The 23,481-nt window shown below is 46.8% G+C and overlaps 1 protein-coding gene across 1 annotated transcript; it reads right to left on the bottom strand.

Annotated features, from left to right (window-relative positions):
* Positions 1–4,057: 4,057 nt before the first annotated feature.
* Rpn12 (regulatory particle non-ATPase 12) lies at positions 4,058–23,384 on the bottom strand. The gene is made up of 7 exons (XM_037418864.2): positions 23,232–23,384; positions 22,838–22,910; positions 21,566–21,668; positions 15,289–15,382; positions 11,395–11,493; positions 5,461–5,646; positions 4,058–4,790 (listed from the first exon to the last, which is right to left on the bottom strand). Exons 1-7 carry the CDS (start codon positions 23,337–23,339, stop codon positions 4,659–4,661), a joined length of 795 nt encoding a protein of 264 aa, XP_037274761.2. The 5' UTR covers positions 23,340–23,384; the 3' UTR covers positions 4,058–4,658.
* Positions 23,385–23,481: the final 97 nt, after the last annotated feature.

Raw genomic sequence — 23,481 nt, 5'->3', positions numbered from 1 at the left:
GTAGTCGTCGCTACTCATGCTCTACCTCGTAAGCTTATCAGCGACAACAAAACACCATTTAACAGCCACAAATTCGCTGAATACATGAGTCAGTGATACAGCGAGCACACCACATCAAGTCCGCACTATGCACGGTTCAATGGGATGGCGGAAAGAGCCGTTCAAGAGGCGAAGAAACTTCTTGAAAAGATTGCATGTGGGTCCGCAGGGTTTTACAATGCCCTACTAGGGTGGAGAAATACTCCAAGAGACAAGCTGTTGCCGTCCCCAGTCCAGCGACTGATGGGAAAAAGAACAAGGAAACAGCTGCCTGTTCAGACCAAGCTACTAGAGCCTAAGACGGTGCCTTTCAAGCAGCTAGGTGAAGGCAAGACTCAAGGAGATCCACCAGCGACAGAAGACATGCTACAACAAAAGCACAAGAGACCTAGCACGTTTACATTTTGAATCCGAAGTCATTGTTTGACAATCGAATTTCCGGGTGGCATTCAGCAATTGTAGACTCCGAAAACCCAACACCGAGATCATACATCGTTGCCAACAAATATGGGGAAGAATTACACCGCAACTGAGAGCACATACGAGCCCACAGCTTAACAGCAACTACATCACCACAGCCCCCGGGACCACAACCCTAACCACTAAGGCGTAGTACCAGCAAACACCAAAAGCCACGACGCTTTGTCGAGTGCAGAGTCAAGCGGTCTTCTTTCAATAAAGAAAGGAATGTGCGGCCTATGGCGTCGCTGCGTTCGTCACAGACATTGTTAGCGCCACTAGCGCCATTTCTCGTCCTCGGCCATATAGTGATTCAGTAAATGTTCTTTTGTTATCGGCCACCGACACGTCCTCGTGTTTGCGCGCTGGCTCGTACAGTGTCTCACAGTTCTGACACCCAATTACAATGTGCCATGCATTATCACGCGTATGTTACGTTGTAACGCATGCGTTTGCAAAGCATGAAAGTTATTTTCACTGCATTTCCAAGCAGAAGCAGCTATTTTCACTGTATTCACAAGCAGAGGTGGACGAACTCTTCACCGGATCAACTCTTGATCGTCTCAGATATGAATGTACTATATCGTACCAAAGTACCTTACCAAACGATAAGAACTGCTAAACATCCGCTACTTAATTTATTGCTGCAGTGTGAAGGGTGCTTTAGTGTCAGCGATGTCCGAAATGATGGATCGAGGCAAGGTTCGATTTAAAAGGAAACTATAATATATATTAAAGATACAAGTGAACCCACAGTCGCTGCATATAGAAAGAAACGCGGTTCGGCGCAGGCGCTCGCTCGGATGCGTCCGACACCACTCATGTCTCAGCTCGCTCTCTCCCTCTCAGGAGATGCGTTGTCATGCGTTCCCTGCTCACGAGACTGCTATTGTTCTTTTGTGTTTGTTGAATCAACGCCGCATGGCAACAGCACCAAGAAGTGTGGCGGCTTGGGCTATAGTTGATATGACATGATGGTTATCGCGCGAGAACAAAACGACGACAAAGAGACAGCACTTCTTGTCTCTTTGTGGTCGTTCTGTTCTCGCGCTAGAACTACCGCCGAGAAGACGCGTTCTGGGCTCGTGGGACGTTTCCTGTGCGGATGCCGAGATGCTGCTGGTGAACTCGGCCGTTGTGAACGCGAGTGCAGCTGACAATAGTGTCAGCTGATCGACCGTGCACCAACGACACTTCGTGTAATCCTGCGCGTGCTGTGGAAAACTGCGCGAAATCGAATCGATGTATGAACTCAACGGCACTCTGAGATAATTTGTGCCGAGCCTGCTTGACGAATTTACCGCTGTAGTGAGCCACTAGAAAGTGCCGTCATTATTGCACGGGACCGAATGTTTAACGTGCTGATGATGTGCAAACATATAAAGCCCTCATCAGTACTTGCACTGTAAGCACTATGGAGTTGCTTCTTCACAGAACACAAGCATTTATAACTTCCCCTTAAGTAGCGCTTGTGTCACAGTCTCACAGACCAATTGTGCACAACTAACTGCACTCAGGTGTTATGTTCCACCAACGCGATCGCAACACGAATATCGAAACGAATACACGCGTACGCTTTTCGCAACGTTGAAATTGTGAAAATTCTCCGAACCACAACGTCGTTCGGACGGTACCGGTGAAGTGCGGGAGAAGATAGCAGGGAGGCGTGGATTGCAGTTGTAACTGCGTGTTTCATTGCTCTAATCATTTCGCTTCGCAGGTCGAGCTCGAGCATGTTGGCAGTTCGTTAATATCCACTGTAACTGGTCTACATGAAATGGAGAAGAAACACCATGCTTTTATTTTGAGCTCGCTGAAGGATAATATACAATAAATACAATCGAAGTGACTTACGAAGGGACGTCAAGTGCAACTCACTGCTCGGGAGCTAGCTAACAGCTGATCGTTCATCGTCGCTGTCACTCTCGGTGCGTTCTACGTCCAGTGACAAATTGTCGACGTCAAGACGGTTTCTTTCAACACCACTGCTGAAAGTAATGTGAGGAATTCTCTCCACCGAACGACTTTAATAACATCAACAACGCGCCACTAACCCCACACAACACCAACACAGCGCACTCACCACGTTTATCTGGGCACGGAAAACACCCGGCAAGAAGCGAATCCATCGAGGAAGTGAGCGAAACGCTTGCAGTGTGCTGCCGTCTATCAACGGACGTAAATATCAAGCAGCACAGCGTTGTCCAAGGTTCGGAAGAGCAAATCACGAGCCTGCGCTACTTTCCGCGTATAATGAAAGTTGTGAAATTCACGTACTGCAAAAGCAATGGCGGTGCCCCGCCACGGTGGTCTAGTGGCTAAAATACTCGGCTGCTGACTTGCAGGTCGCGGGATCAAGTCCCGGCTGCGGCGGCTGCATTTCCAATGGAGGCAGAAATGTTATAGGCCCGTGTGCTCAGATTTCGGTGCACGTTAAAGAGCCCCGCGTGGTCGATATTTCCGGAGCCCTACACTACGGCGTCTCCAATAATCATACGGTGGTTTTGGGACGTTAAGCCCCACATATCAATCAAAAGCACTGGCGAATGCTGCGCGCACGTAAAACAAAAAGTGTTTCAACTGCAAAAGTCAGACGATAACATTTACTTATCCGATGTGGCGACAGAAAATTTTGCGAAGCTGATATGTGTACTCTGCGGCCTATAAATCGAACGCACGAGTTGTCACGTATATTCACGAAAACTTCACGTCTCACAAGAACAATTAGGATTTATCGCGTAACAGACGGTCCCTTATATTCATTGATGCACGAAACATACAAAGTGGTTAGTGCTCGTTTCTTCCGAACGCGATAACGCTGATGATAGCACAGCCGAACAAGAGAGCGTCTGCCCACTGATCATTCTCGAGAAGACGCTCTTGAATTTCACTAAAAGGCGCGACAGTATGTGAACATTGCGAGGGAGTTTTCAAACAGGGTAAGCTAAGTTAGCGGGCGTTGCGGGCATAGCGTTAGCGAGAGTCACTCAACGGCAGTTCGCAAAAGGTGAACATACAAGGCATGCGCAATGCAATGCTTTGCGTATACGCTAATCGACAACTCCCTAGTGTATCGTTGCCGAAGCTAATCGCGGAAGCGACGCACATGCCGCAGCGAGCCGAGATGCACGAGTAGCCCCTTGCGATGCGTTTCTTCTTGCTCGCTTTGTCCAAATTCAGTGCGTTATTTGCGAATGCGTGAGACGTGATGCAAGATGGAACTGCAACAACTAGTTATATTGTCTGCCATGGCGTTAACTCCATAGAGCAAGCGTCTATTGGGAGCTGTGACACAGAAGCTCCACTGCTTGCTCAGACTTACATCGCAGAACTGCGTGTTTGTTAAGAACTTAAAAGAAACTGACATGGGCTCATAGACATTACGCCACGCCAGAAAAAGTACACATAGAAAACAGCTAGGACGAGCATAACGCATGTATAACCAGTACTTGCAGTTCTAAGGCACGTGGCTCATAAGCACCACTGGTATAGGCACCATACAGTCAAGCTTTTCAATCTGACTGCAGTGCCAGAACACAAAGCCTAGCTTATTTTCACATTTTCACAGCAGATGCATAGTTATTTTATTGATCATCACATTCACCCATGCGCCTTTCTCATTCGCCAAAGGCATGTTTGTCAATGACTGAGTAGTTGAGTGACCTCCAATGACCTTCATCCCCTGTGCACACCCCTCCAGTTGAGAGTTCAAGTCAAACATATGGTCAGAAAATCAACAAGTAATGTCAATCGTGCACTGACAAACGTGCCGTCAACTGAATAAAGAATGCAGTGAGAACATTGAAAAGTGGTTTTTGCTTACAGTTTTGCATATTTTGGCTGTGCAATACAATTAGACAGCTTATATATCACTTCAATACCAACTTTCATTTGTACTTGAGATGTATATTTTAATCTTCAAAACAATTTTCAGAATGCCTTGATTTTATTACGTTTCCGCTTCTTTTGTGATGAGTACTTGTTTGTTTGCTAGGGAGCATCTGACAACACTGCTGTATATACTCACCTACTCCAAAGCAGTCCTGCAGGCATCAGAGCCATAATGGAGAAGCACAAGACCAAGGGAAGTGATTTTATACACTTAATTAAAAAAAAAAGCAAGGGACAGACAAGCACTGCTGAATGAATTGTGGGGGCTGCTAGACAATCATTTCGAGTTCCCGTGCATAGCCTATGGCTTGGCTCGCTAGGTCTTCCGTGGAGATGACGTCTTCCGTGTGCTTCACTTCCGTGCTGAACTGGTACACGTTGTGCGTCGCCGTCCACCCTCGCTAATTAAAAGGAAGAAAACAAAAAGAGGCGGGCATTAGATTACACGCAGTGTGCCTCATGACACACCTAATAAATCAAGACTGAAGAGAGGGCCAAATGGCATGAAATTTCATTCTGCCTACCGCAAAAGCCCGAGCAGGACCTCCCCTTTGGTGACTGATAATGAAATGAGACTTGGAGGGGGCTGTTGCTTAGTTGCGGATTGAGATTCAAAATGGCAGCGGAAAAGGCAGTGAGAATGAAGAATGCACACCCGCATTTAATAAAATACTTACTTGAATATGCATTTATCCACTGTTCTTGTTTGTGCTTGCCAAGCGAGTAAAATTGGCGAATGACACAGCGAAAATGACGGGAGTGGTGAGGGGGCACTTGTTGCATCATTGATGCATATTTTAAATATCTCGAAAAAGGGAGAAGGTGCGCATTCAGAATTTTACGAACTTGGCTTTCTGTAAGTACACACATCAGAGCCTCGGCTCTTACACTCTGAAAACATTGGTGCCATTAAATTCTCGTAGCTGCACACACATCAGCTTCCGTTTTTCATGTTTTCCTACGTGTGAAACATTCCAATGGCTGAAGGCACCGCATCTAACAGTCCGGGAGACTTCCAGGGATGGACAAACGAAGAGCCGGGCAGTGTCTAACAAAAGCAGAGGAGCTCACTTTGCTGGCGTAGACGTCGGTCTGCTGCGGCGAGTCCAGGAAGAGCATGCGCGTGGCCTCGTGGCTGGAGATGCGGTCGTAGGCCTTCTCGATGCAACGTGCTATCTCGTCCCGCACAGTGTCCAGCAGAATGTCCATGAAGAAGCTGTAGTTGGCCGCCGGAACGTTGTCTTTGGACTTGAACACCTGTCAGAGGGATGCAACGCGACTGCTTACCACACAGGCCTGCCACCACAGAGGTAGTCGACCGACTATTGGAGCATGCCGGGTTGTTTAAGGGGGGACGTGGCTTTGAAAAAAAACTTTTTTATTTGTTGACCTACAGCAATGAAATTTGGCATGCATACTCATAAGTGTCTAGAATAGGGAAATATGCAGTTTCATCATGATAGCTTCAGTAGTTCTCAAGTTACATAATGCTACACGATCCAATTACATGGTCTGCTCGTGGAAAGCCTAGCGCTGCAACAAAACATGCCAGGAAGCTGCGAATGATGTTGATCTTTACTCAAAAGAAAGCTACAGGGTATGACACTCTCGGAATTTTTTAATAAGTTCTCGTTTTTTTTTAGAGATCATCATGGCTGCCAACACACATTGTCAGAAACAATTGCACGGACAAATCATCGTCTAGAAAAATAACAGGGCCACAAAACAGAAATTGAAGATTGCTGTACCCACAAGCAGTGTTCAGTGATTCAGGGAAAAAAAACAGAATCAAAATCGGTCCAGTCATTCTCGTGCTACTCTTTCCACGAGCAATGCACAATGTCCAAAATACACTTGTGAGAAAAAGCCTGTCGAAGTTTTCGACAGGCTTTTTTTCAATGAACTTTTTTGTTTCTTGTTGGATATTGATGAAAATTGGCACAGACACTAAGAATAACCTCACAGTGCTTTCATAAAAATTTTGAAGTGATACCACAAATACGTTACGAGAAACAAATTATTTCTTCACTGAGCCATGTGGAGGGGCTGAGCATAATGTCAAAAAAAAAAACAGTATTGAGAAAGCTGCGTTTAAAGTTTCAACTTTTCTTTACGTCTCTAAGACACCTAAAAATTGTGATCTCAGGTTTGTCTTGTGATATTTGACTCCTTTTCATGAGTTACAAAGAACAAGTATGAATTTCAAACCAAGTTCTTTGTATGAAGGAGTGGTGTGATAAGTATGACAGAAAAGATTGTGATTGAATAAAACCATATACTGAAATTATTAAACATACTTTTTTGTGCTGAAGTTGTAATTAGCGTAATTAAGTACTTGATTACAAGTATTCACTGAACTTTTTTTTATTTGGAGAGAAGTTTATTGCATCAGAAAAATGGATCACACCATGACGGCCTATGCCTTCTTTCCAAATAACAAAGTTATGGGCAGAAGACTGGTGGCACGGGAATTTCTAGCAGTATAATTAATGACACGAAACGGGCATATAAAAATTCGTGCCCCTGATTCACACATGCTCTTTCGCCGCTCTAGCCGTGAAACGCATCATCATACAGCCGGTCGCGGAAATTCTAATCTACAGCAATTCATTAACCTCGGAACATTCATAGACGTTCGTGGAGATATCAAGCACGGCTCCAAGCACGTCTGAATCGCATCACAAAAGCTTACTGACGGCACTTCATGTGACCGTGGGGTGCGTGGCCACGTGGAGGACAGTGCAGCCGGCGCGCAATGCACTTGCCGGCGGCGTTCGATGACGATCCGCGAAATGAGTAACTACGAAGACAAAAAATCGGCACGCACTGCACTTGGCATCGCATTTTCGAATGACGACGCGCGAAACTGCTAGCCGCTGTTCCGAGCGATCCTTGAAGGGGGGGGGGGGGAGGGGTGACGAGCTTGACTGTGTTGTCCGCTGCCGATGCGTAAAATGCCCGTACAATATTCGGAGGAGCCAGCGAGTGATGTGGTACATTCCTTGCGAAGAAGCACGTCACCAAGAGTGCGCTTGCGCGTCGTTCCTGCCCGCAGTCTCGCTGTCAGCGGAGTTAGGCCTAAAGCCGACTCCGATGACGCGACGCACTCGTAGACCGCCGCGCGCCCGCTCGTAATCTGATCGTGCATCCGGTGCGGCCACTCGTAGTAATCAGATCGTGCCGCCGCTTACAGCTTCGTTGCTTGCGAAGAAACACGTCGCCACGAATGCGCTAGCAGGTCGTTTCTGCCCGCAGTCGGCGGAGTTAGGGCTAAAGACGACTTCAATGACGCGCGGCGCTCGTAGACCGCGCTGACGCTCGTAGTAACCTGATCGCGCATCCGCTTACTGCTCGTAACTAAAGCGTAGTTATATCTTAAGTGATTATCAAGCCGTGAACACGTCACGAAGTGGCGATTTTCGAGAGCCATGTCCTCGCGACGCACAAGCAGCAGACGACGATCTCCCGGAGCGAGCATCGGGCCAATGGCGAGGCGAGCTGAGGCAACAAGGCGGCCACGGCCAATCAAGGGCCTCAAAACGACCTTCAAACATTTGCTTTTTGCTCGCTTGTTGTTAAAGGGAGGAGCCAGCTGAGGCGGGAAAGTTAAACACGGAAAAATGCTCTTTCCGATGAGCCCAAGAAGCCGGCTCCCGGCCCAAGCATAGCGAAGCTATTATTTTTTGAAAATCGCCGTTTTCTCGCCATTTCCAGAAATATTTTTGCTACCTAGGTGGGTGAAACGAATTTTCCGAAGCACTTCTGCGCGGTTTTCAGTGTAGATATTTTGGAACCAGATAGAAAAAGGGTTCCAGAAACTGAAAACTTGAGTTTCAAAAAATCGATTTTTTTTGCCATTTTTCGCGATCCCAAAGCCGCGTCCCCCCTTAAGGAAAGCGACAGACACCCCAAAATCGCTGAGAGGGGAGGGCAGAGACCCTATTCTGTCATTACAGCATGGAGAAATTTGACAAGCCCGAGTCTTAAAGCTTTACGGCACAGCTCACGAGCTTAAGCTACAAGATTACCGTGGCCATGAACCATTTAGTGCCTGAATTATAAAACTTGTGAAGAAAATAAAGATTCTTTTTATTTTCAAGCTTTAAATCATTCTACAGTTGGATTATCTAAAATGCAACTTTAATGTACACTTTTATGCATTGTCACGAATTTTCCACAAGCCACACAAGCAAAAGCCTTGCAATGAAAAACACACTTCAGAACTACACAACACATCATGTGCCATGCTTTGAGTGTGTACACACCAAATAAACAAAACTATAGAAGATAGAACTTGTGTCAGCCAGGCAAAAAAGAACCAAGCAATCGGTGCTCTTGCACGCACTTCGCACCCTCCACCATCAGCTACAGAACAATTGGTTCGAGCATAAAATACTAGGCTTGTGCAAACATTTGAATGCTTTGAATATTTGAACGAATAGCTGCGTATTCGAAATCGCTTCAAATTTGAATTATCGAATATTTTCGAAATATTCACAATAAACGAATACGTGTATATTAGTCCACCTGTAAACATGGTTTCACTGCGATATAGGGATGCTGAGCTGTGAAAGCATCTATCCTAAAGAAAAATTTTGCTTTGCCACGAAGCCCACCTTGAAATTTAAAGGGGCCCTGCAGCACTCAACTGAGCATGGTCAAAAAACGCTGCCCTTCGGTAGTCGAGACTACCGAGAACACACGAGGCAAATATTATAGCGCAGCATACGGCCTTTAATTCACAATAACATTTTGGAAGCTAAAAATTGCTTTCTTCCCTCGGCAAATGACACTATACAAGCTCAAAAATGACTTGTCACAGCCAAGAAGGAATATATGGCTCTGGTGGCAGCCATTGGCTGATATGAGCATGGCACGTTCGTCGTTACCGGGGCCGCCGCTTGTCCACAAGGTGTGCGTGATTGCACTAAAAAGCCGCGTATTCGAAGAAAAAAAAAAAAGGTGCTCAAGGTCACGAGGGGCGTGTGACGTACTTTCTTTCGCCGTGCCGTTCCTCCCTGCTCAGCTTCCAGCTATTTCGTCGGGACGAGAAGGGAGAATGTAATTGCAGCATGCGACAAATTTTTTTAACTCCGCTCGTACTAGACTGATTCTAGAAACTTTGTGGCAGTAAATTTGCGAGGCAACAAACATGTTTACTGGCTCCATGGCTACTTGAAAAAGTGCTGCAGACATATTACCCTCAAATCAATTCATTTTATTAAGCTAGTTGATTTATATGTGGGGTTGAACGTTTCAAAACCACCATACGATAATGAGAGACGCCGTAGTGGAGGGCTCTGGAAATTTCAACCACCTGGGGTTACTGTGCACACAAATCTGAAGATACGGGCCTCAGCATTTTTGCCTCTATCGAAAGTACAGAGGCTACAGCTGGGATTCCATCCCGCGACCGGCGTGTCAGCAGCCGCGCACCTTAGCCACTAGACCACCACAGCGGGCCTTTATTACGCTTTTATGACGGCTTATACGCTCCAAGTATAATAAATTTTAAAACGTTAAGTATCTTACAGGTTATCACTCGCAGCCTATTGAAACTACTACTCAAGGATGTTTAGACTTACTTTGAACAAAAAAAAAATGAAATTTGCATAGAACATCTATTTCAATTTAAAAGAAATATTGTGCAGGTTAGTTAAATCATAATAAATATTCCCTCTTTTTTATATGTCATACATACCATTCGGATTTAATTCAAAATTATTCGATCAAGATGACTGTTCGCTTCAAACCTAAAATTCACTATTCGCACAAACCTATAAAATACATAACACGAAACAGTGCTAGATTTCACAAGGTGAAAAATACGCTCCCTGTGTGCAATTGACAGCCAGCATTAAAGGCGGCACACATTACGTGACTTGCCTGCCCAAAGTTTTTCGGTATGTTGTGAATACGAGACACTAAGCAGTAAAGGGTTAAAAGCGCATTCTGCAAAAAACAACTTTTCTCGTATAAGTAAATTAAGGTTTTAGAATGCCTGAATCATCATGCATGCTGCGAGAAGACGCACAAAAACGAAATTGCCGCCACCACCTTGAGGTTCCACGAGCGATCACCATGACGTCAGAGATTTTAACGCTGCCTACTAGAGCCTAGGTTATTCCAAACAGGTGAGTATGCAGCACAGTAGCCTCTGCAGGCACAAAACATGTAGCACATCATGTTTCAGGGTATTTCACTAAACAGATGCTGCCAAAATACGGGAAAAGAGGTTTGAAATTCTTGATGTGACCTGCGGAGAATTTGGAGTGACATTTAAAAATGTAACTCTGATGCTAATTTTCTCTTATAGTATTAACAAACATATGGGGGTGAAATTGACAACAGTGTTTTTAGATCTTTACCAGTCTGAAATTGACTGTGTCGTGAAAAGGAATGGCCAGCGCTGCAGCCACATCACCAGCACTGCACGAGACACAGGCTAGAGCTGCCTAGCCTATGGATGCTGCAACGGTGCCCCTGCACCTGTCCAGCTCTTGCTGCCACAGTTTGGACGCAACCACTACTCTCAGCCCAGTGTTTTATTTATACTCATTTCACTTTAGTGTTCCCTCAAAGTTTTTCGCCTTCAACACTTCACGTCAACAAGGCTTAATTAATATTCCTCGACAGCCGTCCAAGCTGTCACTAACCCCGTCGAAGCCGACCCGCCCCGCTCGTCACCTCGCATGGATTTAGGTGTTTGGCTCTGCAACGAGTGAGCCTCCGTCGGCCCATCCCGATGTTGCTAATGACGTTTTCTTCATCAGACACTCACTAGCTAGCTCTGCTTTTTTCTGCGTCTGTACAGAGCAATATTTCAAAACCCACAAGTGGTGGGCATCAGTTGGGTGGCTTCGTTTACATCAACATTTACGAAAATTCCACATTTTTATTAAAGTAGCGTAAACCCATGCACAACTCTACGTTGTGGAAAGCTAAGCCCTGAATTCTATGATGAAGCGAAGGAGGCACACAGATAGGCCCCTGCCCCAGTCATACCTTGTTGTAGCTGCCCTCCATGAGGAACTGCTCAAGGCGGACTGGATGGTTAATGTACACGTTGCTCTGGATCTCCTTCGCAGGAAGAAGCTCGAGCTCCTGGGTGCCATCGTCAACATCAGTTTTTTTCTACACTTGTTGAGTCTGTACATTTATTAACTTCACCTACAGGCTAACATTATAGAGGGCAACACCAACACACAAGAAAAAAGGGAAAAAAGGCATGTTTCATACAAATACACCAAATGATTCAGGCACAATGATTAATAATGCTAACAATTTATGACATAATAAAGCAAACGGTGAACAATAACTTTATTGACCGGCACAAGCAAAATAAATCACTTGCTGAACAAAACATAAAGGATGTATTCAGGTATAAAGTCAATCTTAAACTGAATGGAGTCGGTGATGCTTGTTCATAATGCAGGCAGGGAACGCCACTAATAAGTTCTTCGGAAATATGATTGTGCATAAGTTACCATGTTGCGATGGCGTAGTGTAACATTTTGCTGGTGATTACAGCGCAGAGCTACGAAGGCTGCTAGCTCGATTAATCAGGAACAAAGTTTCGGGTTGTGCTAAAAAAAATTACGAAACAAACAAAACGCGCATGCTTTCCCCGAGTAACTAGGGGGATGCATTTCAAAGCTGCCCTGATATGAACGACAGCTGACCAATGATAACAACAGTCAAGAACTGAAGTCACAATCTTACTCGCAATAATACCTGATCAAGATGCGCTACGAAGCCAAACCTTAAAACAGTGGAGTTTGCAGTGTGACAGATGTTTTTTATCTCCATTTCTGTAGGTCTCTCGAATTAACCAATTTGTTTGAGTAAAGAACGAATGCTTCAGAATGCTTAAAAAATGTCGATACTATGAACGTAGGAAATTTAGTGATCCAGAAAGTACAGAACACCTGTGGGACATTTGGGTACATCGACCTCTTTGCTGTATACAAACAGACTCCTGGCGGTTTCCAGTTTTGTTCACCAATGCAGGATACTAGCAGCGGTGAAGATTACGAGACTTGGTGAGTATTCCTCAAACTTTCGACACTTTCTTCTCTGTGTTTAGCCAAATCCCTCAAATCAATAAACTCAAACCTCGATATAACGAACCCATTTATAGGAGATACCGAAGTAAGAGACAAATGGTTACAAGAGACACTCTGGTGCTTACATTAAAACAAGGGCTGATAAAATGCAAACGTTGTACCCTGCTTATAAGAAACCTCATATAAAAGACAAGAACTGCTCCTCAGTGCATGCTCTTCAGTGTCCCTTTATTCATAGTAAATGCAAGGAAAAAGACACCATGCCTGCGCGGTAGGCGCAGCACAGTAGTCGCAAGAAAAGCTAGAAGAGCGGCCTTTCAGAGCCTTTTCAAAACACTCATTGGGTAACAACTGCAAGCACACTTGCTTGGTACCCACCAGGGAATTATTAATTACCTTTTGGGTAGTAGGCCGGCATTCACTATGCTATTGTTTGTCATTCTTCTGAGAAGTGTGGTATCCTCTAAACATTTGCGAGAAATTTTGAGCCAATTGTCCATACAGTGGCTGATGTTATGATGAGGAATTATGGCTGAATGGGGTATGCGCCACAGTTGATGGGGGAACAAGAACAAGCTTTTGTGATGGTTTGGAGCATTGGACGGCCCACTTGTTACGCTATTTGCATTGTGCAACGACTGGTTGTTCTTTTGCTGCTGTAAAACGCTTCATAAGTCTAATCAATGCGATTGCTTTCCCGACATCAAGCCAGCTTAAGGCAAGTGTGACAGCAAGTCACAAGCAACGGTGTAGCTCAGTGGTAGAATATTGAGCTGGCACCCAGCAGACTCGGGTTCGAGCCCCACTGTGTCATTAGTGCAAGGTTGTTTTTCTAATTTTGCGCGATGTGGTTACGGACACCGGCGGCGGCGGCAACGGAAAACTATGTGTGACCCGAAAAGTATTCTTATAAGAGCTTTTGCTGTAAAAGAACTAGCAGTGGTGACTTGGCCTGCTAAAACCACACGCTTCGAACTCATGACTCCAGATTTGTTGTCGTAGCATTGACACACTGTGTGAATAAACAGGGATAGTATTCAAATTGTCCACGATAAAATAGAACATCTCAGTGCATGACAGAACTGAATTAAATGCAGCTTGTGTATTCCAGTATGATTAAAGATAAGGAAAAAAATATATAGTTCTGTGTTAAGAATATAACTTTATAACAAATTTTCAGATATAACAAACTTACTTTTGTGCAAGATTCAAGTTTGTTACAATAAGGTATGACTGTTTTTCAAAATCATACACAAGATGAGAAATTTCTGTTAATCCCATGCATCTTGCTTTCATCCAAAAATGCAAAAAGATTTTACATACCCTAAGACAACTTAGAAACATGGTTTCCACTTCAATTTTAGATGATAAATAATATGAACCGAAATTTTTTGCGGTACAATGCTTGCTTCTACTACTGACACCTAGAAAAGGCCAGTAGCCCAATGAGGTAGAAGGCCCTCGGTACAATTATAACCTGTAGTATTCAAATTATCCATGATAAAATTAGACACCTCAGTGCATGACAAGACTGAATCAAATGCAGCTTGCACATTCCAGTATGATTACTCATAACGAAAAAAAATGAACATTGTGAGAACGACACGGGTCGTTCAAAAGTTTTGTTTTGCCATGCCGTGCTGGCTGTGTAGAAATTGCTACATCACAAACCCGCTTTTAGAGGTGGGTGGTCTCACTACAATCCCACAGCAACCAAAAAAAGTAATCCATGTTTTTTTTTGTTTTTTTCAAGCTAAGTAGCTCTGCAGAAAACAAGCAGTATGATGCTTTTGGAACAATACTGGAACAACTCACATTGACTTAATATTTGCCTATATAATGTCCCTTTAAAGGGCCACTCACCAGGTTTGACAATTTTGAGCTGACAAGCGCAATGCGTAGACGAGGCGTTCATGATCATGTCTGCCAAACTATGCAACGCTACGCGCCACGGAAAGGGGTCAAATTTCAAGATGACAGCTGTTCCCTCTTCCCTGTGCCGGCACACGCGTAGAGAATGAAGGCATGACGTAGGCGTAGGAATGGCCCTACGTACATGGCAATGCAGTGACGTTGGTCCTCTACGTAGACAACTCTGCTCTGACGTTGTCAACAGTATACGTGACATGGCAAAAATTATTTAACACAACATGCGTAGTTATGTATTTGTTGGTTTAAGAGATGAATAAAACTTGAAATAAATAATGAGACGCAATAAAAAATTGTGCGCGTTTTTCTTGCACTTTTTCCCGTGAAGTGCTACGAGATGCGGGGCTAATGTGCCAGCATTTCGCATGCTGTCGGGTCCCCACGGTCAGCGCATTGAGCAGACGACCGCCGTGGAACGCTCCTACGCGTTCGCGCACTGATTGTGCTCATGTACTCTACCGCGTCTAAGCCAGCGTTTCCAAACAAGCCCGTAGAAACAGGCAGAAGACCAATAAATAACGCTGGTCAACAAAGCAACGCCGCTTGCGTACACGGGGCTGGGCTTGTTCGGGCACGTCATGCGCACGTCACCTCTTGGTCATATGCCGGAGAGTGTGGGGAAGAGATTTGGCTTGTGAAGGCTACGCGGAGGAGCGGCAAAGATTTCGAGATCGCCTCCTCTCACCCTCATTTCATGCCGCTTCAAATAACCCGTTTTCTCCGCTCGCAATGAACCGATTCGAAAAATTTTCGTGGCAAAACGTTCTTCATCGGGCACCCAACAACTTTAACGGTTTACATTGAGAGATGGTGTGTAGTACCTCTTTAGGCAAAGATAAGGATGCTGCCTGAATGTGAAGTATGGTTCACAAGGACAGTCTCAACGAATCTGAAATGATCTCACCGTGTGGAATTCAGCAACCCTGTTTTGAGCCAGGAGGCAGAGGAGGTTGAGACCCAGCAGCTCGTACTTCTGTGCGGACTCGGGCAAGTCGTTCCTGCGGGCGCAACATCAACACACAACTTGCAATGAGGATGACTTTCGCGTGAGCTCTGCCCCATGTTGACACTTAATCTCTGCACTGAACCAGGCAGCAACACAACAACAATTGAATACAGCTGAAGAAGCCCGCGGAGGCCTCATCTCGACGACTGAAGCGCAGCAGCCATTTGCCTTCACGACCAGCAAAATCGTCTCGCGCCATGCGCTCGGCCATGTTCTCCATCCAGCCCACTAAGTCAGCCCGGTGTGCGCGCCTGTTGGTGCAGGGTTGTGTGTATCCACCTTGCAGATGAGTATCTCTTTGAGTATCCCTTAGTAATATTGCAGATATTAAGACCGGCGGCAAGCAGACCCATTGAGGTTGTCACACTGAATGTGCAATGTAAGTGTTTCTACAATGCATGTGTCCAGACAAACGCGAATAAGAGAAATGCAGAGGAAATAAATGAAAGAGATAGGAGAGAAACAGGCAGACAAAGGGAAGAAAAAATAGAAAAACAGAAATGAGAAGATACAATAACAGAATAAAAGAGGAAGTAACAGAAAAACAAGCAAGGCCGCCCAACTACGCTGTTCGTTAAGTTCGGGCACCACTTATGCAAACCTGCCTAAATTTTTTTCATTTAATGCCTCACATTTTCCACTCTACAGTTTTAAGAGTCCACAGTTTAAGATACACAATGCAAGCATTAAGCTGATTAAACCATGATTCCCTCTAGGGATTGACAGAAGAAATCTATTGAAGTCGCTTTTTACACTGCATACGGACAGTGACACGGAAACATCAATGCAGTTCATTTGCTACAGCTCTACTGTGTGACGTCCCCGCAAACACAGACTGAACCCCGCTCCTTTCGAGATGTGTGCGCTCGTTTTCAAACCCACGCATAAAGGGCATTCCGGAGTTAAGTACCAGAAGGATTATGTCTACTATTCTCACGGGCTCCCCCACGCAAAGTCGTGGACCGGGCGGCGCCTTGTCGTCTACAGATGGTGTGACAAAGTACAATAATCGGCGCGCACCCTTCAGATCTGTGGCATGGGGGAGCAGCAGAACACCTTTTGTTGGTTCGGGGAAAGCGACCTTTGCGGCAAGCGCCTGTGCCGGGTCCATTATGCCTTTCCGTCAGTCTCCGTGGCGCCAGGGCTCTTACTGCGTTCTGCGCGGATGGCCGCCCGCGACGGTGAACGATGAAGAGGCGGCTACGGAGAATTTTGTGGAAGACACTGAGCTGCATAGAAACGTTGAAACGGTCTGGACATCGGCTCGCCAAGTACCGAAAACATCGGGACCATTGTTCGCCCGTAATTAAAGTGTCATCGGACGGTTCGCTCATCACTCTCCCTGAGGCTTGAGTTTGTACCTCGTTACTTGCTCGGCTTTGTTTGGGAGAGGGTTTTCTACTGGTGTAGGCCGCGGGGGCGGCCGCCGAAAAGGATACACTCGGACTGAGAAAAAAAGATAGGCCGCGTGGAGTGGCGGACTGGTTTGGTGCCCCGGTAGGGCGGAGTCGGGTCCTACAAAAAGGGGACTACGAGACGAGCTTGGGAGTCCGGAGAGATACGATGTGAAGAGTCGAAGGGAGTCAGAGAGATGATGCGATGAGCTCGAAATGGTAGAGAAGCTAAGATGGAAACCACTAAGAGGGACGACGTAAGCGACGATGACGAAGACGATGAAGACGGCGACGGAAGGAGACAGATCAGACCGCGACGGAAAGAACCAACCTTCGGCCCCGATTTGAACAACCAGCTCCCAGGCCCCCGTCAACATGGACCTTTCGTGAGACGGACTTTATGCACCTTATTTAGAGTAACTTTGCGGGAAGGGAGGTGGCGAATTGAGACATTGCGCGGTTTTGTTAATTTATGGCTTTATCATTTGTATTGTCGTGTGTTTACTTTGTATTAAGGCACCTTTGTATTGGCACCGTTATTTCCCTTATGTATCCGGCGTCGCATGTCGCAAATGTCCAAATCATGTGTTATAATTTATTGTAGTGGTTGGTGTACGCGGCATACGATGTTTTAAGTTAGTATTAAATTTAATTAATCAGTAAACAGAAACAAGTCGTAGCGTCTCTTACTTCTCGGCCCCAGCACGAATCCCTGTATGTGAGAAATGATTGAGACACGTAGCCAAGAGGGAACCGGATAGAAAAGGGGTTGAGTGTTCTTCCCTCTCTTTGGCGATCGGTGGCGTAGCGGGGGACGTCTCAAGTGGTGGCAGCGGTGGGATTACTGCTGGGGCAACGGTGCGAGATTTCACCCTCGTACTAGGGAAGGAGAGGCGGCAAAATGAACGAGGAAGCTAATAAGATGACCGACAGAGACGACCTACTCGAAATGAGTGCGTTAATGTTAGCGGATATGGTTCCGTCGTTTACGGGAGGTGATACGGGTCCGGATGTTGGGGTCTTCTTTGAAATTTTGGAGCAGGTTGGTCGCTTGGGTGGATGGCGGGATAATGAGCTGATCTGCATAGCACGATGCAAGATGGTAGACGCGGTGCACGATTTTGCGTGTTGGGATGACGGCGTCGCTGCGGCTTCAAATTTTTCTGAATTCAAATATTTGGCCCTCAAGAGGTTCGATACAGAGCCACTTATCTTTAAAACGGAGCGGTTTTTAAACGCGAGGCAGGGGGCAGAGGAGGAGGTGCGGTCATTTGCAAGTCGCTTGCGCATCCTCGGGACCGCCACCCTGGCGAGCTCCGATAGTCAAGATCCGGTGAAAGCTTCACTGCGCCGCGAAATTCTAGACGAACAATTGCTCTTGCAATTTTTATTAGGCCTGAGGGATCCGGTCCGCAGATTTGTTCTCTCTCGAGACCCAAAAATGTTTGGCGAGGCCATTGCCATAGCGGTCAAGGAGGAACAGAATGAGAAAGTGTCGAGCAACCACTCGTTACCCATTCGAAACGTAGAAGAGGACACGGATGTTGATGAGATGCATAGCCGCCTTGACCGCCTCGAAAAACTTGTGGAGAGCTTGGCAGTACGCAATAAGGCGGAACAAAATCGGCAGGAATTACCGAAGCAACTCCCTTATCCCGGCGGGTACTATAACTGTGGCAGAATTGGTCACTTTCGGCGAGAATGCCACCGGTACCGGCGACGAAATTGGAATTCGACGGGTGGCGGCCGCATTCACAAAGGCAAGGAGAGGACGGGAAAAGTCGAATCTGGAAACCTAGACGCAACCCCTTCTCATGACGTTGACGCGCAGAGGTCAATCGCAGTCGTAAATATCCGCGAGGAAATAAGCTCCCTAAAAATGAGTCACGGTTCAGCGTGTGCGGAGGTGGTTAATGTAATTTCCGTGATCGAGGAGGATGTTCCGCCATTGAGCGAGTGTGTGTTTGAGAGGAAAGCTGACACCCCGGTGCCACTGGGTGAAAGAAAGGTTGTCGAGGTCGCTGGAGCGTGTGCAGACGGTTTAACTGCGGTTTCTACCACGAAGGTCCCACAAGACGATGAGGCATTACCACTAGGAGTAGCAGATATGGAGTTGGATGAGAATGGGTTTTCTAAGGATGCAGTTGTCGGAGTCCTGGTCGACACGGTGGTAGACCGAACGTTGAAGAGAGTAGATGAGATTGAGGAATGCCTAGATTGCAAAGGGGTGGTTTTTGTGGGGCCAAAGGGGAACTGCAGCATACTGGATGTACACCGCACCAAACCCGGGCATGCGCAGCGGTCGTCTTGTCAGATAGCTTCGCACTCCGCGACTGAGTTGAGTAGGTTGAAGTTCGGACCATCTAATGAGGGTCCGGGACTCGGAGTCGAGGAAGAGGTCTGCCTACGGGTAGACGCTGAGCGCTCGGGGATCGGCAAGGGTCAGAAGATTCCGCAATGTTGTATGTCATTTTTGTTCTGTAAATTTTGTTTGGTCATTGTGCTTGTTATTTTAGTGGAGGCCTTGTGTCGAGTTTAAGTTTTCTTTTATTTTGTTTAGCTTTGGCTTGTACACTTGTTTTATTTTGTTGATTATGTTTTGAAATGAGGCCAGGCAGGAGATGGTACGCGAGGGTAATTCGGTGTTGCTGTGTGTATGACCAATGTTGTCCCGCCATCCCGCTTTTCGTTTGGTTTGAAATGTTAGATAAGATCTTAAAAGTTTGTGCATGCGTCGAATGAAAGCGTAATGAAATGTGTGTATACTCTGTTTGGTTGTGCCGAGAGTGGACAGTGCGGGCGAAGTGTATGTTGTGCTCGCATGGTAGTGAACCTTCCGCACTCATGACTGAACGCTGCGTGCCAAACCATCGGACTAGCAGCTGCGACCAGTGTGCGGTTTGTCCACGCGTCATCCACGAGTTTCTGCAGTGATTCTGAAGGTTTCAAGTGTGTTGTGCGCGGTAGAAATACGGAATCAAACTGCTTCGTGGTGGGTGATGATTCAGCGACAACCACACCTTGGTTCCTCTCAGCGACGCGCCACCGCCACGGCTGAATCACAAGTGTACTGCGTTCGTGTATCGTATTCCTAAGACTGCCGCAGTGTCTCGATTTCGCTGCGCAACCCGAAGGCGTTATGCGCCCGCATTTCTCTCGTTTGAATTTCCCCGCTGGGAAAATTCTTCTGCAAGATGAAGGGATTGTGACGTCCCCGCAAACACGGACTGAACCCCGCTCCTTTCGAGATGTGTGCGCTCGTTTTCAAACCCACGCATAAAGGGCATTCCGGAGTTAAGTACCAGAAGGATTATGTCTACTATTCTCACGGGCTCCCCCACGCAAAGTCGTGGACCGGGCGGCGCCTTGTCGTCTACAGATGGTGTGACAGAGTACAATAATCGGCACGCACCCTTCAGATCTGTGGCATGGGGGAGCAGCAGAACACCTTTTGTTGGTTCGGGGAAAGCGACCTTTGCGGCAAGCGCCTGTGCCGGGTCCATTATGCCTTTCAGCCAGTCTCCGTGGCGCCAGGGCTCTTACTGCGTTCTGCGCGGATGGCCGCCCGTGACGGTGAACGACGAAGAAGCGGCGGCTACGGAGAATTTCGTGGGAGACACTGAGCTGCATAGAAACGTTGAAACGGCTCGCCAAGTACCGAAAACATCGGGACCATTGTTCGCCCGTAATTAAAGTGTCATCGGACGGTTCGCTCATCACTCTCCCTGAGGCTTGAGTTTGTACCTCGTTACTTGCTCGGCTTTGTTTGGCAGAGGGTTTTCTACTGGTGTAGGCCGCGGGGGCGGCCGCCGAAGAGGATACACTCGGACTGAGAAAAAAAAATATGCCGCGTGGAGTGGCGGACTGGTTTGGTGCCCCGGTAGGGCGGAGTCGGGTCCTACAAAAAGGGGACTACGAGACGAGCTTGGGAGTCCGGAGAGATACGATGTGAAGAGTCGAAGGGAGTCAGAGAGATGATGCGATGAGGTCGAAATGGTAGAGAAGCTAAGATGGAAACCACTAAGAGGGACGACGTAGGCGACGATGACGAAGACGATGAAGACGGCGACGGAAGGAGACAGATCAGACCGCGACGGAAAGAACCAACCTTCGGTCCCGATTTGAACAACCAGCTCCGAGGCCCCCGTCAACATGGACCTTTCGTGAGACGGACTTTATGCACCTTATTTAGAGTAACTTTGCGGGAAGGGAGGTGGCGAATTGAGACATTGCGCGGTTTTGTTAATTTGTGGCTTTATCATTTGTATCGTCGTGTGTTTACTTTGTATTGAGGCACCTTTGTATTGGCACCGTTATTTCCCTTATGTATCCGGCGTCGCATGTCGCAAATGTCCAAATCATGTGTTATAATTTATTGTAGTGGTTGATGTACGCGGTATACGATGTTTTACGTTAGTATTAAATTTAATGAATCAGTAAACAGAAACAAGTCGTAGCGTCTCTTACTTCTCGGCCCCAGCACGAATCCCTGTATGTGAGAAATGATTGAGACACGTAGCCAAGAGGGAATCAGATAGAAAAGGGGTTGAGTGTTCTTCCCTCTCTTTGGCGATCGGTGGCGTAGCGGGGGACGTCTCAACTGCAATCATCATGCTATACAAAACCTGCACAAATGTGCACAGTGCTTCGTCAATAACGCTGCTTGTTGTTTCATAATGAATGACTCTGCTCTTCCATTTCCATACAGTTTTCTAGCACTCAGCATTCACTCCAGCTGTGCTGATGGTGGCAAGCACCATTGGTGACCCGGATCCACTTACTGATAGTCGAGGTAGTAGCACTTCAGCTGAGCCAGGTAACGCTCGAAGGACGGTATGTCGCGAGTCTTGATGCTCCACTGGGCGCCAATTTCGAGTATGTCACCTGCGACAAAAAAAAGGGGGGGGGGGGGGGGGGCATCTGGGTGAGTTCACACGCAGGGCAGCACATATTCTCGGAAGCAACCGTGACATGGTCAACTGGTAAAGGACGCTGGAAGAGGACAGACAGAATCGCACTCATGCGTGTGCCTACGTACGCTGTTGTCGTTGGCTGCTCTTACTTCACATTGATTGATTTGTGGGGTTTAACGTCCCAAAACCACCATATGATTATGAGAGACGCCGTAGTGGAGGGCTCCGGAAATTTTGACCATCTGGGGTTCTTTAACGTGCACCCAAATCTGAGCACACGGGCCTCGACATTTCCGCCTCCATCGGAAATGCAGCCGCCGCAGCCGGGATTCTTACTTCACATTAGCAACAAGCTTCCGTTCATGCTGGAATTATAGCACGTGGACTTAGCATGCGGTATGACTGTCTGTCATCATTAAGCAGACGGCTGATTATTTTTGCAGAAAACGGCAGCTGGCTGGATACTCTAGACAAGTGTGATTCTGCCTGCACAGCGAAAAAAAAAAAAAGAGCAACTAAGCACAGCACACAAATGCTTAACCGAACAGCTGAAACGCGTGGCTTTGGTGTTCGTCACGAGCCCAGATCTATTGAAGCTTACTTTTGTAGCTTTTCACCACTATTAGTGCAGTTGAGGTACGCGAGCTTCGCCATGTGTGTCTGGTGACGCTAGCCGAAAGGACATTGGCAACACCTGAAGGATTTTATATGCAGCGATTTGTGCTCTCTCTGGTATTATCCCTAGCTATATATGCTAACCAAAAGCTCAACATAAGCTGGTACAAGCGAGGAGACTCTTAGATGTAGCTTGTAACAGCGTTAACAGAACTCCACGTTTCTCTTCCTGCTTGGTATACACAGCTTAGCGTCAAGAAGGGTAACGAGGGAGGGTACGGGGGGTAGTTGACCGCGGTCGTCTACTTGACAACCGAAGGCCACGATGACTCGCGATACGCGCGGCCACTCCCAACGAAAGCGGCTTTTAGAAAGGAAAAACAGCTCGCGCTGTTAATAGTGAGACCGCTCTCGACAAACGCGCTAGTTCGCAGAGAACGAGTCAAGACAGCCGGTTTCCGAGTGGTACAAACGGAGCACAAATCAGTTAAACTTGAAACAAAAAAAAAAACGCACAATACTTACGTGCTAGAAGGAGCTCCCTCTTTGATACTGACGTGTCTGAAGTGGGCAAGAATGGCAACTGCGTCAATGTAACCTAGAGTGAAAGGAGAGAACAAAAAGCACAAGCATTAGCGCACGCACAGAACCTCCTTCCGAAAAGCACGATGCGAAGCATTCAGCGGTGTCACATGCGAACGGGGCCACTTCGTATCACGACGTGGCGTCTTTTCAGATCCACTGTTTTTCGCCAAATTTGTTTCCCAATACAGAACGAGCACGGTTGCTTCACCCGCAGCCGTGACATGGCATTTTCGCCGGGTTCACGGAGCGCCTAGGCTTAATTGCCGGCGTAACCATCGTTAACGGCACCCCACGACGGCAACCAACGAGCGCACACGGGACCTGAGGCACTTACTTTCAAATTGCCCAACAACTCGCCGCATTTCTTCAGATCGGGCGGTTTCCTGCTCCATTCCTTGGAGAGGAGCTGGTAATTTGCGAGCACTCCATCCAACAGCGCCATGTCTGCTGCTACAACAGATTCGGCCCGCACGCACGTCGCTGCAACGACAACAGCTCCGTAGCTGCAGTGATCTTACAATTGCGCAATTTTATTAACTTTAAACGTAAATTTGCGCTCAAATTTTTATTTCACAAAAGCGTTG

Source organism: Rhipicephalus microplus, chromosome 6 (genome assembly GCF_043290135.1).
Source record: "Rhipicephalus microplus isolate Deutch F79 chromosome 6, USDA_Rmic, whole genome shotgun sequence".
In the NCBI taxonomy this organism is placed as follows: Eukaryota; Metazoa; Arthropoda; class Arachnida; order Ixodida; family Ixodidae; genus Rhipicephalus; species Rhipicephalus microplus.
Note: the sequence above shows the minus strand (reverse complement) of the source record. Positions and strands in the feature narration are given on the sequence as shown.